We start from the raw sequence: 12,598 nt of genomic DNA, 5'->3' as shown, positions 1-12,598 counted from the left end.
CAGGCAGATAAATAGCCTCAAGGAGGCTCAGAATCTCCTCTTTATTTTTTTATGTCCTTGCCTGCTGACGTCAGCAAGCCTCTTTGTCTATAGATGGCACCGTGGATGTGGGCTGTAGCAAAAGCATACCTGCTATCGGTGTAAATGTTGATGGACTGCCCCTCAGCCATCTGAAGGGCCTGGATCAGGGCAATTAATTCAGCTTTTTGAGCTGACGTACCTTCTGGCAGGCTGCCAGCCCACACGAGTCGCTTACCATTTACCACCACCGCCCCTGCCATCCTCTTACCTTCTACTAGGAAACTGCTTCCATCTGTGTACCAGTTTGGAACACCTGGCCACAGCTGGTCACGTAGATCACTTTGCAGGCAGGAAGGTGCCAGGGTTGAGAATAGCAGGAGGAGCAAACATGACCTGTTCAGTCAGCAGCAGACCCTGATAGTGAGTCATTCGGGCATTTGTCATCCCCATTGGTCTGGGGGCGGGCAGATAATGCTTTCAAGAGAGTTGGGGGCTACCACAGTTATTTGCTGTCCCAGAGTTAATTTGTCAGCATCCTTAACGAGTAGGGCTACTGCAACAACGGCCTTTAAACATGTGGGCCATCCGCTGGCCACTGGGTCCAGCTTTTTTTTTTTTCTTTTTTTTTTCTTTCCATTTTTTATTAGGTATTTAGCTCATTTACATTTCCGATGCTATACCAAAAGTCCCCCATATCCACCCACCCCCACTCCCCTGCCCACCCACTCCCCCTTTTTGGCCCTGGTGTTCCCCTGTACTGGGGCATATAAAGTTTGCAAGTCCAATGGGCCTCTCTTTCCAGTGATGGCCGACTAGGCCATCTTTTGATATATATGCAGCTAGAGTCAAGAGCTCCGGGGTACTGGTTAGTTCATAATGTTGTTCCACCTATAGGGTTGCAGATCCCTTTAGCTCCTTGGCTACTTTCTCTAGCTCCTCCATTGGGAGCCCTATGATCCATCCATTAGCTGACTGTGAGCATCCACTTCTGTGTTTGCTAGGCCCCGGCATAGTCTCACAAGAGACAGCTACATCTGGGTCCTTTCAATAAAATCTTGCTAGTGTATGCAATGGTGTCAGCGTTTGGATGCTGATTATGGGGTGGATCCCTGGATATGGCAGTCTCTACATGGTCCATCCTTTCATCTCAGCTCCAAACTTTGTCTCTGTAACTCCTTCCATGAGTGTTTTGTTCCCAAATCTAAGGAGGGGCATAGTGTCCACACTTCAGTCTTCATTCTTCTTGAGTTTCATGTGTTTAGCAAATTATATCTTATATCTTGGGTATCCTAGGTTTGGGGCTAATATCCACTTATCAATGAGTACATATTGTGTGAGTTTCTTTGTGAATGTGTTACCTCACTCAGGATGATGCCCTCCAGGTCCATCCATTTGGCTAGGAATTTCATAAATTCATTCTTTTTAATAGCTGAGTAGTACTCCATTGTGTAGATGTACCACATTTTCTGTATCCATTCCTCTGTTGAGGGGCATCTAGGTTCTTTCCAGCTTCTGGCTATTATAAATAAGGCTGCTATGAACATAGTGGAGCATGTGTCCTTCTTACCAGTTGGGGCATCTTCTGGATATATGCCCAGGAGAGGTATTGCTGGATCCTCCGGTAGTACTATGTCCAATTTTCTGAGGAACCGCCAGACTGATTTCCAGAGTGGTTGTACAAGCCTGCACTCCCACCAACAATGGAGGAGTGTTCCTCTTTCTCCACATCCACGCCAGCATCTGCTGTCACCTGAATTTTTGATCTTAGCCATTCTGACTGGTGTGAGGTGAAATCTCAGGGTTGTTTTGATTTGCATTTCCCTGATGATTAAGGATGTTGAACATTTTTTCAGGTGCTTCTCTGCCATTCAGTATTCCTCAGGTGAGAATTCTTTGTTCAGTTCTGAGCCCCATTTTTTAATGGGGTTATTTGATTTTCTGAAGTCCACCTTCTTGAGTTCTTTATATATGTTGGATATTAGTCCCCTATCTGATTTAGGATAGGTAAAGATCCTTTCCCAATCTGTTGGTGGTCTTTTTGTCTTATTGACGGTGTCTTTTGCCTTGCAGAAACTTTGGAGTTTCATTAGGTCCCATTTGTCAATTCTCGATCTTACAGCACAAGCCATTGCTGTTCTGTTCAGGAATTTTTCCCCTGTGCCCATATCTTCAAGTCTTTTCCCCACTTTCTCCTCTATAAGTTTCAGTGTCTCTGGTTTTATGTGAAGTTCCTTGATCCACTTAGATTTGACCTTATTACAAGGAGATAAGTATGGATCGATTCGCATTCTTCTACACGATAACAACCAGTTGTGCCAGCACCAATTGTTGAAAATGCTGTCTTTCTTCCACTGGATGGTTTTAGCTCCCTTGTCAAAGATCAAGTGACCATAGGTGTGTGGGTTCATTTCTGGGTCTTCAATTCTATTCAATTGGTCTACTTGTCTGTCTTTATACCAGTACCATGCAGTTTTTATCACAATTGCTCTGTAGTAAAGCTTTAGGTCTGGCATGGTGATTCCGCCAGAAGTTCTTTTATCCTTGAGAAGACTTTTTGCTATCCTAGGTTTTTTGTTATTCCAGACAAATTTGCAAATTGCTCCTTCCAATTCGTTGAAGAATTGAGTTGGAATTTTGATGGGGATTGCATTGAATCTGTAGATTGCTTTTGGCAAGATAGCCATTTTTACAGTGTTGATCCTGCCAATCCATGAGCATGGGAGATCTTTCCATCTTCTGAGATCTTCCTTAATTTCTTTCTTCAGAGATTAGAAGTTTTTATCATACAGATCTTTCACTTCCTTAGTTAGAGTCACGCCAAGATATTTTATATTATTTGTGACTATTGAGAAGGGTGTTGTTTCCCTAATTTCTTTCTCAGCCTGTTTATTCTTTGTATAGAGAAAGGCCATTGACTTGTTTGAGTTTATTTTATATCCAGCTACTTCACCGAAGCTGTTTATCAGGTTTAGGAGTTCTCTGGTAGAATTTTTAGGGTCACTTATATATACTATCATATCATCTGCAAAAAGTGATATTTTGACTTCCTCTTTTCCAATTTGTATCCCCTTGATCTCCTTTTGTTGTCGAATTGCTCTGGCTAATACTTCAAGTACTATGTTGAATAGGTAGGGAGAAAGTGGGCAGCCTTGTCTAGTCCCTGATTTTAGTGGGATTGCTTCCAGCTTCTCTCCATTTACTTTGATGTTGGCTACTGGTTTGCTGTAGATTGCTTTTATCATGTTTAGGTATGGGCCTTGAATTCCTGATCTTTCCAAAACTTTTATCATGAATGGGTGTTGGATCTTGTCAAATGCTTTTTCTGCATCTAACGAGATGATCATGTGGTTTTTGTCTTTGAGTTTGTTTATATAATGGATTACATTGATGGATTTTCGTATATTAAACCATCCCTGCATCCCTGGAATAAAACCTACTTGGTCAGGATGGATGATTGCTTTAATGTGTTCTTGGATTCGGTTAGCGAGAATTTTATTGAGGATTTTTGCATCGATATTCATAAGAGAAATTGGTCTGAAGTTCTCTATCTTTGTTGGGTCTTTCTGTGGTTTAGGTATCAGAGTAATAGTGGCTTCATAAAATGAGTTGGGTAGAGTACCTTCTACTTCTATTTTGTGAAATAGTTTGTGCAGAACTAGAATTAGATCTTCTTTGAAGGTCTGATAGAACTCTGCACTAAACCCATCTGGTCCTGGGCTTTTTTTGGTTGGGAGACTATTAATAACTGCTTCTATTTCTTTAGGTGATATGGGACTGTTTAGATGATCAACTTGATCCTGATTCAACTTTGGTACCTGGTATCTGTCCAGAAATTTGTCCATTTCGTCCAGGTTTTCCAGTTTTGTTGAGTATAGCCTTTTGTAGAAGGATCTGATGGTGTTTTGGATTTCTTCAGGATCTGTTGTTATGTCTCCCTTTTCTTTTTTTTTTTTTTTTTTTCATTTTTTATTAGGTATTTAGCTCATTTACATTTCCAATGCTATACCAAAAGTCCCCCATACCCACCCACCCCCACTCCCCTGCCCACCCACTCCCCCTTTTTGGCCCTGGAATTCCCCTGTACTGGGGCATATACAGTTTGCAAGTCCAATGGGCCTCTCTTTCCAGGGATGGCCGACTAGGCCATCTTTTGATATATATGCAGCTAGAGTCAAGAGCTCCGGGGTACTGGTTAGTTCATAATGTTGTTCCACCTATAGGGTTGCAGATCCCTTTAGCTCCTTGGCTACTTTCTCTAGCTCCTCCATTGGGAGCCCTATGATCCATCCATTAGCTGACTGTGAGCATCCACTTCTGTGTTTGCTAGGCCCCGGCATAGTCTCACAAGAGACAGCTACATCTGGGTCCTTTCAATAAAATCTTGCTAGTGTATGCAATGGTGTCAGCGTTTGGATGCTGATTATGGGGTGGATCCCTGGATATGGCAGTCTCTACATGGTCCATCCTTTCATCTCAGCTCCAAACTTTGTCTCTGTAACTCCTTCCATGGGTGTTTTGTTCCCAAATCTAAGGAGAGGCATAGTGTCCACACTTCAGTCTTCATTCTTCTTGAGTTTCATGTGTTTAGCAAATTATATCTTATATCTTGGGTATCCTAGGTTTGGGGCTAATATCTACTTATCAGTGAATACATATTGTGTGAGTTTCTTTGTGAATGTGTTACCTCACTCAGGATGATGCCCTCCAGGTCCATCCATTTGGCTAGGAATTTCATAAATTCATTCTTTTTAATAGCTGAGTAGTACTCCATTGTGTAGATGTACCACATTTTCTGTATCCATTCCTCTGTTGAGGGGCATCTAGGTTCTTTCCAGCTTCTGGCTATTATAAATAAGGCTGCTATGAACATAGTGGAGCATGTGTCCTTCTTACCTGTTGGGGCATCTTCTGGATATATGCCCAGGAGAGGTATTGCTGGATCCTCCGGTAGTACTATGTCCAGTTTTCTGAGGAACCGCCAGACTGATTTCCAGAGTGGTTGCACAAGCCTGCACTCCCACCAACAATGGAGGAGTGTTCCTCTTTCTCCACATCCACGCCAGCATCTGCTGTCACCTGAATTTTTGATCTTAGCCATTCTGACTGGTGTGAGGTGGAATCTCAGGGTTGTTTTGATTTGCATTTCCCTGATGATTAAGGATGTTGAACATTTTTCAAGTGCTTCTCTGCCATTCGGTATTCCTCAGGTGAGAATTCTTTGTTCAGTTCTGAGCCCCATTTTTTAATGGGGTTATTTGATTTTCATGTCTCCCTTTTCATTTCTGATTTTGTTAATTAGGATTTTGTCCCTGTGCCCTTTAGTGAGTCTAGCTAAGGGTTTATCTATCTGTTGATTTTCTCAAAGAACCAACTCCTCGTTTGGTTAATTCTTTGAATAGTTCTTTTTGTTTCCACTTGGTTGATTTCACCCCTGAGTTTGATTATTTCCTGCCGTCTACTCCTCTTGGGTGAATTTGCTTCCTTTTTTTCTAGGGCTTTTAGATGTGTTGTCAAGCTGCTAGTATGTGCTGTCTCCCGTTTCTTCTTGGAGGCACTCAGAGCTATGAGTTTCCCTCTTAGAAATGCTTTCATTGTGTCCCATAGGTTTGGGTACGTTGTGGCTTCATTTTCATTAAACTCTAAAAAGTCTTTAATTTCTTTCTTTATTCCTTCCTTGACCAAGGTATCATTGAGAAGAGTGTTATTCAGTTTCCACGTGAATGTTGGCTTTCCATTATTTATGTTGTTATTGAAGATCAGTCTTAGGCCATGGTGGTCTGATAGGATACATGGGACAATTTCAATATTTTTGTATCTATTGAGGCCTGTTTTGTGACCAATTATATGGTCAATTTTGGAGAAGGTCCCATGAGGTGCTGAGAAGAAGGTATATCCTTTTGTTTTAGGATAAAATATTCTGTAGATATCTGTCAGGTCCATTTGTTTCATAACTTCTGTTAGTTTCACTGTGTCCCTGTTTAGTTTCTGTTTCCACGATCTGTCCTTTGAAGAAAGTGGTGTGTTGAAGTCTCCCACTATTATTGTGTGACGTGCAATGTATGCTTTGAGCTTTACTAAAGTGTCTCTAATGAATGTGGCTGCCCTTGCATTTGGTGCGTAGATATTCAGAATTGAGAGTTCCTCTTGGAGGATTTTACCTTTGATGAGTATGAAGTGTCCCTCCTTGTCTTTTTTGATAACTTTGGGTTGGAAGTCGATTTTATCCGATATTAAAATGGCTACTCCAGCTTGTTTCTTTAGTCCATTTGCTTGGAAAATTGTTTTCCAGCCTTTCACTCTGAGGTAGTGTCTGTCTTTTTCCCTGAGATGGGTTTCCTGTAAGCAGCAGAATGTTGGGTCTTGTTTGTGTAGCCAGTCTGTTAGTCTATGTCTTTTTATTGGGGAATTGAGTCCATTGATATTAAGAGATATTAAGGAAAAGTAATTGTTGCTTCCTTTTATTTTTATTGTTAGAGTTGGCATTCTGTTCTTGTGGCTGTCTTCTTTTTGGTTTGTTGAATGATTACTTTCTTGGTTGTTCTAGGGCGTGATTTCCGTCCTTGTATTGCTTCTTTTCTGTTATTATCCTTTGAAGGGCTGGATTCGTGGAAAGATATTGTGTGAATTTGTTTTTGTTGTGGAATACTTTGGTTTCTCCATCTATGGTAATTGAGAGTTTGGCCGGGTATAGTAGCCTGGGCTGGCATTTGTGTTCTCTTAGTGTCTGTATAACATCTGTCCAGGCTCTTCTGGCTTTCATAGTCTCTGGTGAAAAGTCTGGTGTAATTTTGATAGGCCTTCCTTTATATGTTACTTGACCTTTCTCCCTTACTGCTTTTAATATTCTATCTTTATTTAGTGCATTTGTTGTTCTGATTATTATGTGTCGGGAGGAATTTCTTTTCTGGTCCAGTCTATTTGGAGTTCTGTAGGCTTCTTGTATGATCATGGGCATCTCTTTTTTTATGTTTGGGAAGTTTTCTTCAATAATTTTGTTGAAGATATTAGCTGGCCCTTTAAGTTGAAAATCTTCATTCTCATCAATTCCTATTATCCGTAGGTTTGGTCTTCTCATTGTGTCCTGGATTACCTGACTGTTTTGAGTTAGGATCCTTTTGCATTTTGTATTTTCTTTGACTGTTGTGTCGATGTTCTCTATGGAATCTTCTGCACCTGAGATTCTCTCTTCCATTTCTTGTATTCTGTTGCTGATGCTCACATCTATGGTTCCAGATCTCTTTCCTAGGGTTTCTATCTCCAGCGTTGCCTCGCTTTGGGTTTTCTTAATTGTGTCTACTTCCCCTTTTAGTTCTAGTATGGTTTTGTTCATTTCCATCACCTGTTTGGATGTGTTTTCCTGTTTTTCTTTAATGATTTCTACCTGTTTGGCTGTGTTTTCCTGCTTTTCTTTAAGGGCCTGTAACTCTTTAGCAGTGCTCTCCTGTAATTCTTTAAGTGACTTATGAAAGTCCTTCTTGATGTCCTCTATCATCATCATGAGAAATGTTTTTAAATCTGGGTCTAGATTTTCGGTTGTGTTGGGGTGCCCAGGACTAGGTGGGGTGGGAGTGCTGCGTTCTGATGATGGTGAGTGATCTTGATTTCTGTTAGTAGGATTCTTACGTTTGCCTTTCGCCATCTGGTAATCTCTGAAGCTAGCTGTTTTAGTTGTCACTGTTAAGAGCTTGTTCTTCAGGTGACTCTGTTAGCCTCTATAAGCAGACCTGGAGGGTAGCACTCTCCTTAGTTTCAGTGGGCAGAGTATTCTCTGCAGGTAAGCTCTCTCCTTGCAGGGCAGGTACCCAGATATCTGGTGTTCGAACCAGACTCCTGGCAGAAGTTGTGTTCCACTCACTAGAGGTCTTAGGATCTCGTGTGGAGTCTCAGGTTCTGTGTGATTGGATTGGGGCAGGCGCTGTGTTCCACTCACCAGAGGTCTTAGGATCCCGTGGGGAGTCCCGTGTGGGCCCTTGCGGGTGTTGGGCAAGACTCTGCTGGCAAGGTAGCCTGGGGCTCGAGTCGAGCGGAAGGGACTTGTGCCCCAGATCAGGCCCGGGTAGCCTGCTTCCCTATGTACCGCAGTCTCTGGTTCCGCGCGATTGGATTGGGGCAGGTGCTGTGTTCCACTCACCAGAGGTCTTAGGATCCCGTGGGGGGTCCCGTGTGGGCCCTTGCGGGTGTTGGGCAAGACTCTGCTGGCAAGGTAGCCCGGGGCTCGAGTCGAGCGGAAGGGACTTGTGTCTGGGTCCAGCTTTTTAGACAAATATGTCACCGGCCTCTTCTACAGCCCTAGAGCCTGAGTAAGAACTCCTCTGGCCACCCCTGCCTTCTCATCAACATAGAGGATGAAGGGCTTGGTTAGATCTGGAAATGCCAAGGCTGGCGCAGTCTGCAGGGCCTCCTTAATATTTTCAAAGGCTTTCTGATGTTCTGATGCCCATCTGAATTCTCCCCTTTCCTTGGTCAGGGGGTACAGGGGGGCGGCTAGTGTTGCAAACCCAGGTATCCAAAGTCTGCAGAACTCAGCGGTGCCCAAGAATTTTCTCACCTGTCTTGGAGTAGCTGGTGTTGGTATTTGAGTCACAGTCCTTTTTCTAGCCTCTGTCAGCCACCGTTTTCCATCCCGGAGGGTATATCCCAAGTAGACTACTTCTATCTGACATAGCTGGGCTTTTTTAGCAGAGGCCCGGTAACCCAACTCACCCAGTTCTGCTAGCAATCTCTTGGTTCCCTGCCAGCATTCTCTCTCCATGGTTGCAGCAAGGAGCAAGTCATCAACATATTGAAGCAGAGTTACCTGGGAGTTTTCAGCTCAGAAGGAGGCTAAATCTCAATGTAGAGCCTCATCAAAAAGGGTTGGGGAGTTTTTGAACCCCTGGGGTAACCGAATCCAGGTCAATTGTCCTGTTTGTCCAGTGTCAGGATCTCTCCACTCAAAGGCGAATATGGGCTGGCTGGAGGGATGTAACTTCAGGCAAAAGAAAGCATCTTTTAAATCAAGTACTGTGTACCATTTTCGCTCCAGAGGGAGTGAGCTGAGGAGGTTATAGGGATTAGGAACAGTTGGGTGAATATCATGGACCCTCTTATTGACCTCTCTCAGGTCTTGGACTGGTCGGTAGTCACTCGTGCTAGGTTTTTTTACTGGCAGTAAAGGAGTATTCCAGGGTGACTGGCAAGGTACCAAAATACCTAATTGTAATAGTCTCTGAATATGTGGCCTGATTTCATCTCTTGCTTCACGGCTCATTGGGTATTGTCGCACTCCTATAAGGGTTGCATCCATCTTCAGTCCCACAACCACAGGGGGAACTCTGACAGTCATTCCCATGCCTCCAGTCTCTGCCCATGCTCTAGGGAAAGCAGTCAACCAATCTTTTAGGTCTGGCGCCTCCATTTGCTTTATGCCTTCATGCAATCAGTATTCTTCCTCAAGCTGCAGGGCTAAGACTATGGAGGTGGGGGATTTTCAACTTACTCTCGGCCCTTCTTGGGTAAATCTGATCTGGGCCTTTAATTTAGTCAGAAGATCTCTTCCTAGAAGCGGTGTGGGACACTCAGGAATGACCAAGGAGGAATGACTCACTTGGCCTTTCCCCAGATCTATAGTGCATGCAGTGGTCCAGGGGTATTGTTTCTGACCAGTGGCTCCAATCACTATGGTTCTTTTATTTTTTAATTTTTCCAGTGGATGTTTCAACAAAGAATGTTCTGCCCCTGTGTCAATTAAAAAGTCCATGGGAGTCTCTTCCACCATCAGGGTTACCCTAGGCTCGGGGAGGGGGTCTGAGCCCCATCTCCCCTATTCATCATCTTTCAGAGTCAGGGCCTTAGGGGCCCTTCCCTTTTTCTTTGGGCATTCTTGTGCCCAATGTCCTTTTTCCTTGCAATAGGCACATTGGTCCTTCTCTAAAATCTTCTGGACAAATCTTCTTCCTTCAGGTCTGGGTTCCTTGTTGCCCAGGTACCCTGTTGGTCTATTCTCTGGCCTCTTCCTTCTTTTACATTCCCCTACTACTGCAGCCAAAATCTTGCTTAAATTCCTCTCCTGTCTTCTTCCCCTCTTATTTTCCCTCTCTTCTTCTCGCTTTTCCCTCTCTCTCTTCTCTTCCTCTGTTTCTCTCTTGTGATACACCTTTTCTGCCTCCTTAACTAAATCTTGTAAAGTCATGTCATGTAATCTTTAAAAGCCATAGCAACCGCAGCTTGTTGACCCTCAGAGGTCGGGTTAAAAGGAGTATAGTATCTATTAGCTTCTATCAATCTTTCTAGAAAAACAGACCTTCAAGTGGGTCTTCGGAGATGTGGGTGATCACGCCGATCCCAGACGAGCCCCCAAATGAAAGACTCTGAAAGGAGTTCCTCGCTCAGGCCTCAGGACAATAGCAGACACCCAAGAACTCATGATAGACCGAACTTGTTGCAAACCACATGAGGCTTTATTCGGGGAAAGCCAGAGCTCTGGGGACAACTCATATCCCACTCAGGGGTAGAGGAGTCAACCTCGAGGGGAAAGAGGTCCCAGTTTTTATAGGCCCTCAGGGGGGAAAGGAGAAGGGGGAGAGTAGGGGATTTCCAGATCTAAACAATGTCTATTCTCAAGAAATGGGTACAGGGTGTGTGGGGGGGGGTACAAGGAAAGAGACAAACAGGTTCAAGGAGTGGCCAGAGCATTGTGCACCTCTATTTTTCTAAATCAGTGAAGCTAGTTTTGCTAACAGTGACATCTATCTTGCCAATTTCAGGGCTTCTGTGACCTTTTACATTCTGTCAGGATCTTTCAGTAGGAGGGAAGACTGCAAGTTCTAAGGTGACCCTATGATGAGCCAAAGGGGATTGAGAGTTGGGGGAAGAAAGTTGGGAAGAGGGGAAAACAGGCTGTTATGGGTTGCTCTCAATAAAACATTTTATATCTCATTAAAACTCACATTTATTTTGTGTATCTATGTGTATAAATGTGAATGTGCATATGCCATAGCAAGCATGCAGCTATAGGAATACATACAGAGCTGGCTCTCTCCTTCTACTATGTGGGTTTTAGAAATCAAACTAGAGTCATCAGATTTTGCAATAAGGTCCTTTACCTACTGAGCTATTTTACTTTAGTGACTCTTTTGCACTTTAAATTAGTTTATAATTCTTTAAATATAAACAGGTCTTAAGACTTCTAATAATTCTACTTCTGGTCTTAGAAAAAGGAATGAGTAGAAACCAGAAACTGAGAACATATCATGCATGTGTAAATTATAAAGGGTATAAGTGTTCTAAGAAGAAAAATATTGAAATTGTCACTTAAAATTCTATTTTAATCATCCAATGAATGACTTAATCAATAAAACCTTAAAACACCTTACAGATATGTTTTTTACCTAAACTTCTTTATTCTAACAAGACATGATAAATTTTCACTGACATGGATAAAATAATGGTCCTTGATGCCAACTAATAGTGGCAGATTTTTGAACATATAGAATTTTGGGTCACAAATTTCAAGTAGTGGCATGGTTTTATCTTAAATTACTACAGAGCTTCCTCTTTTCAGAAATATATCCCCTCTTCTTAAGAAGAAACATTGGTGCTTATGAGAACAAAAAAATATATTCCTTTGATGTAAACAATGAACAGTTTCAACACAAGTGAACTCCTGGAAATTAAAAACAAGACAATTCTTAGAATACTTTTTCTAGTTACTTGGAAAAAAAAAAGTTGGTGGACCAGTTAGCCCAACTCTCTTCTTTTCCAACTGAACTCCTTCTATTTTCTGTTGGTGACTTTCAATTATCACTAACTCCAGGGAGAACATTGTATGAGTTTATTTTGTAAAGAAAATTGCAAGATATCAGATACCACATGATTTACATGTAATGGCCTTCTAAGGAACCCAGAAGATCGGTTTGTCAGGAAAAATTTTGCCTGTTTCTCAGGACATAAATGTCTGGAGATTTTTGTAGAAGCTGTGAGCACTGTGATAGCTCGGGCTTTCACAAGGTATTTGCAGAAGGAACAAAGCTCATAGTAATTCCCTCCGGTAAGTACCTTTTATTCTGCTTTATTCCAGTGATGAAAAGAACATATATGGTTGCATAAAAATAGAAATCTACTATTATCTACTGTACCTGACTACAATATTCTTAGCCTGAGTCATTTTTGAGGTTATATTCTGAATATGATAACAAAAACTACTTTGTAAATGGTTACTTCTTTTCCTCCAGAAAAAATAGAATCTCTGTGTTTAGAATATTTACACATGCAAAGGGTAAGTGGAAGTTATTTTAAGGATCAGATACATAACTTTTTGGTAACCTTTTGCTTCAAGATACTATTGTGAAAGCAATTTGAGTGTGAGTCCTCAAAACTGGAGTTTTGATGATGACTCTTATATGTATTTTGAAATACAACTTTCTCCAGACAAACTGTGAAATCTTTATTGGTTTTGATCATAATTCACAGTAAATTACTGTAGAACACGAATAAATCCCTGTCTTATTTGTCTGACTCCTTACAGGTAGATTGGAACAGGACCCAATTTATGTCACTCTGATTCTTGAAATATTATCTGGAGATTTCTCTATTAAAA

General features: G+C 42.0%; 1 gene segment (V, D, J or C) and 1 further gene; one reads left to right on the top strand and one right to left on the bottom strand.

Moving 5' to 3' along the window:
- Nucleotides 1-12,598, bottom strand: part of Tcrg (T cell receptor gamma chain) — a 178,435-nt gene that overhangs the window by 33,183 nt on the left and 132,654 nt on the right.
- Nucleotides 11,990-12,049, top strand: Trgj2 (T cell receptor gamma joining 2). The segment is given in 1 exon segment: nucleotides 11,990-12,049. A coding segment is annotated over 1 exon segment (60 nt).

Source organism: Mus musculus, chromosome 13 (genome assembly GCF_000001635.26).
Source record: "Mus musculus strain C57BL/6J chromosome 13, GRCm38.p6 C57BL/6J".
In the NCBI taxonomy this organism is placed as follows: Eukaryota; Metazoa; Chordata; class Mammalia; order Rodentia; family Muridae; genus Mus; species Mus musculus.
Note: the sequence above shows the minus strand (reverse complement) of the source record. Positions and strands in the feature narration are given on the sequence as shown.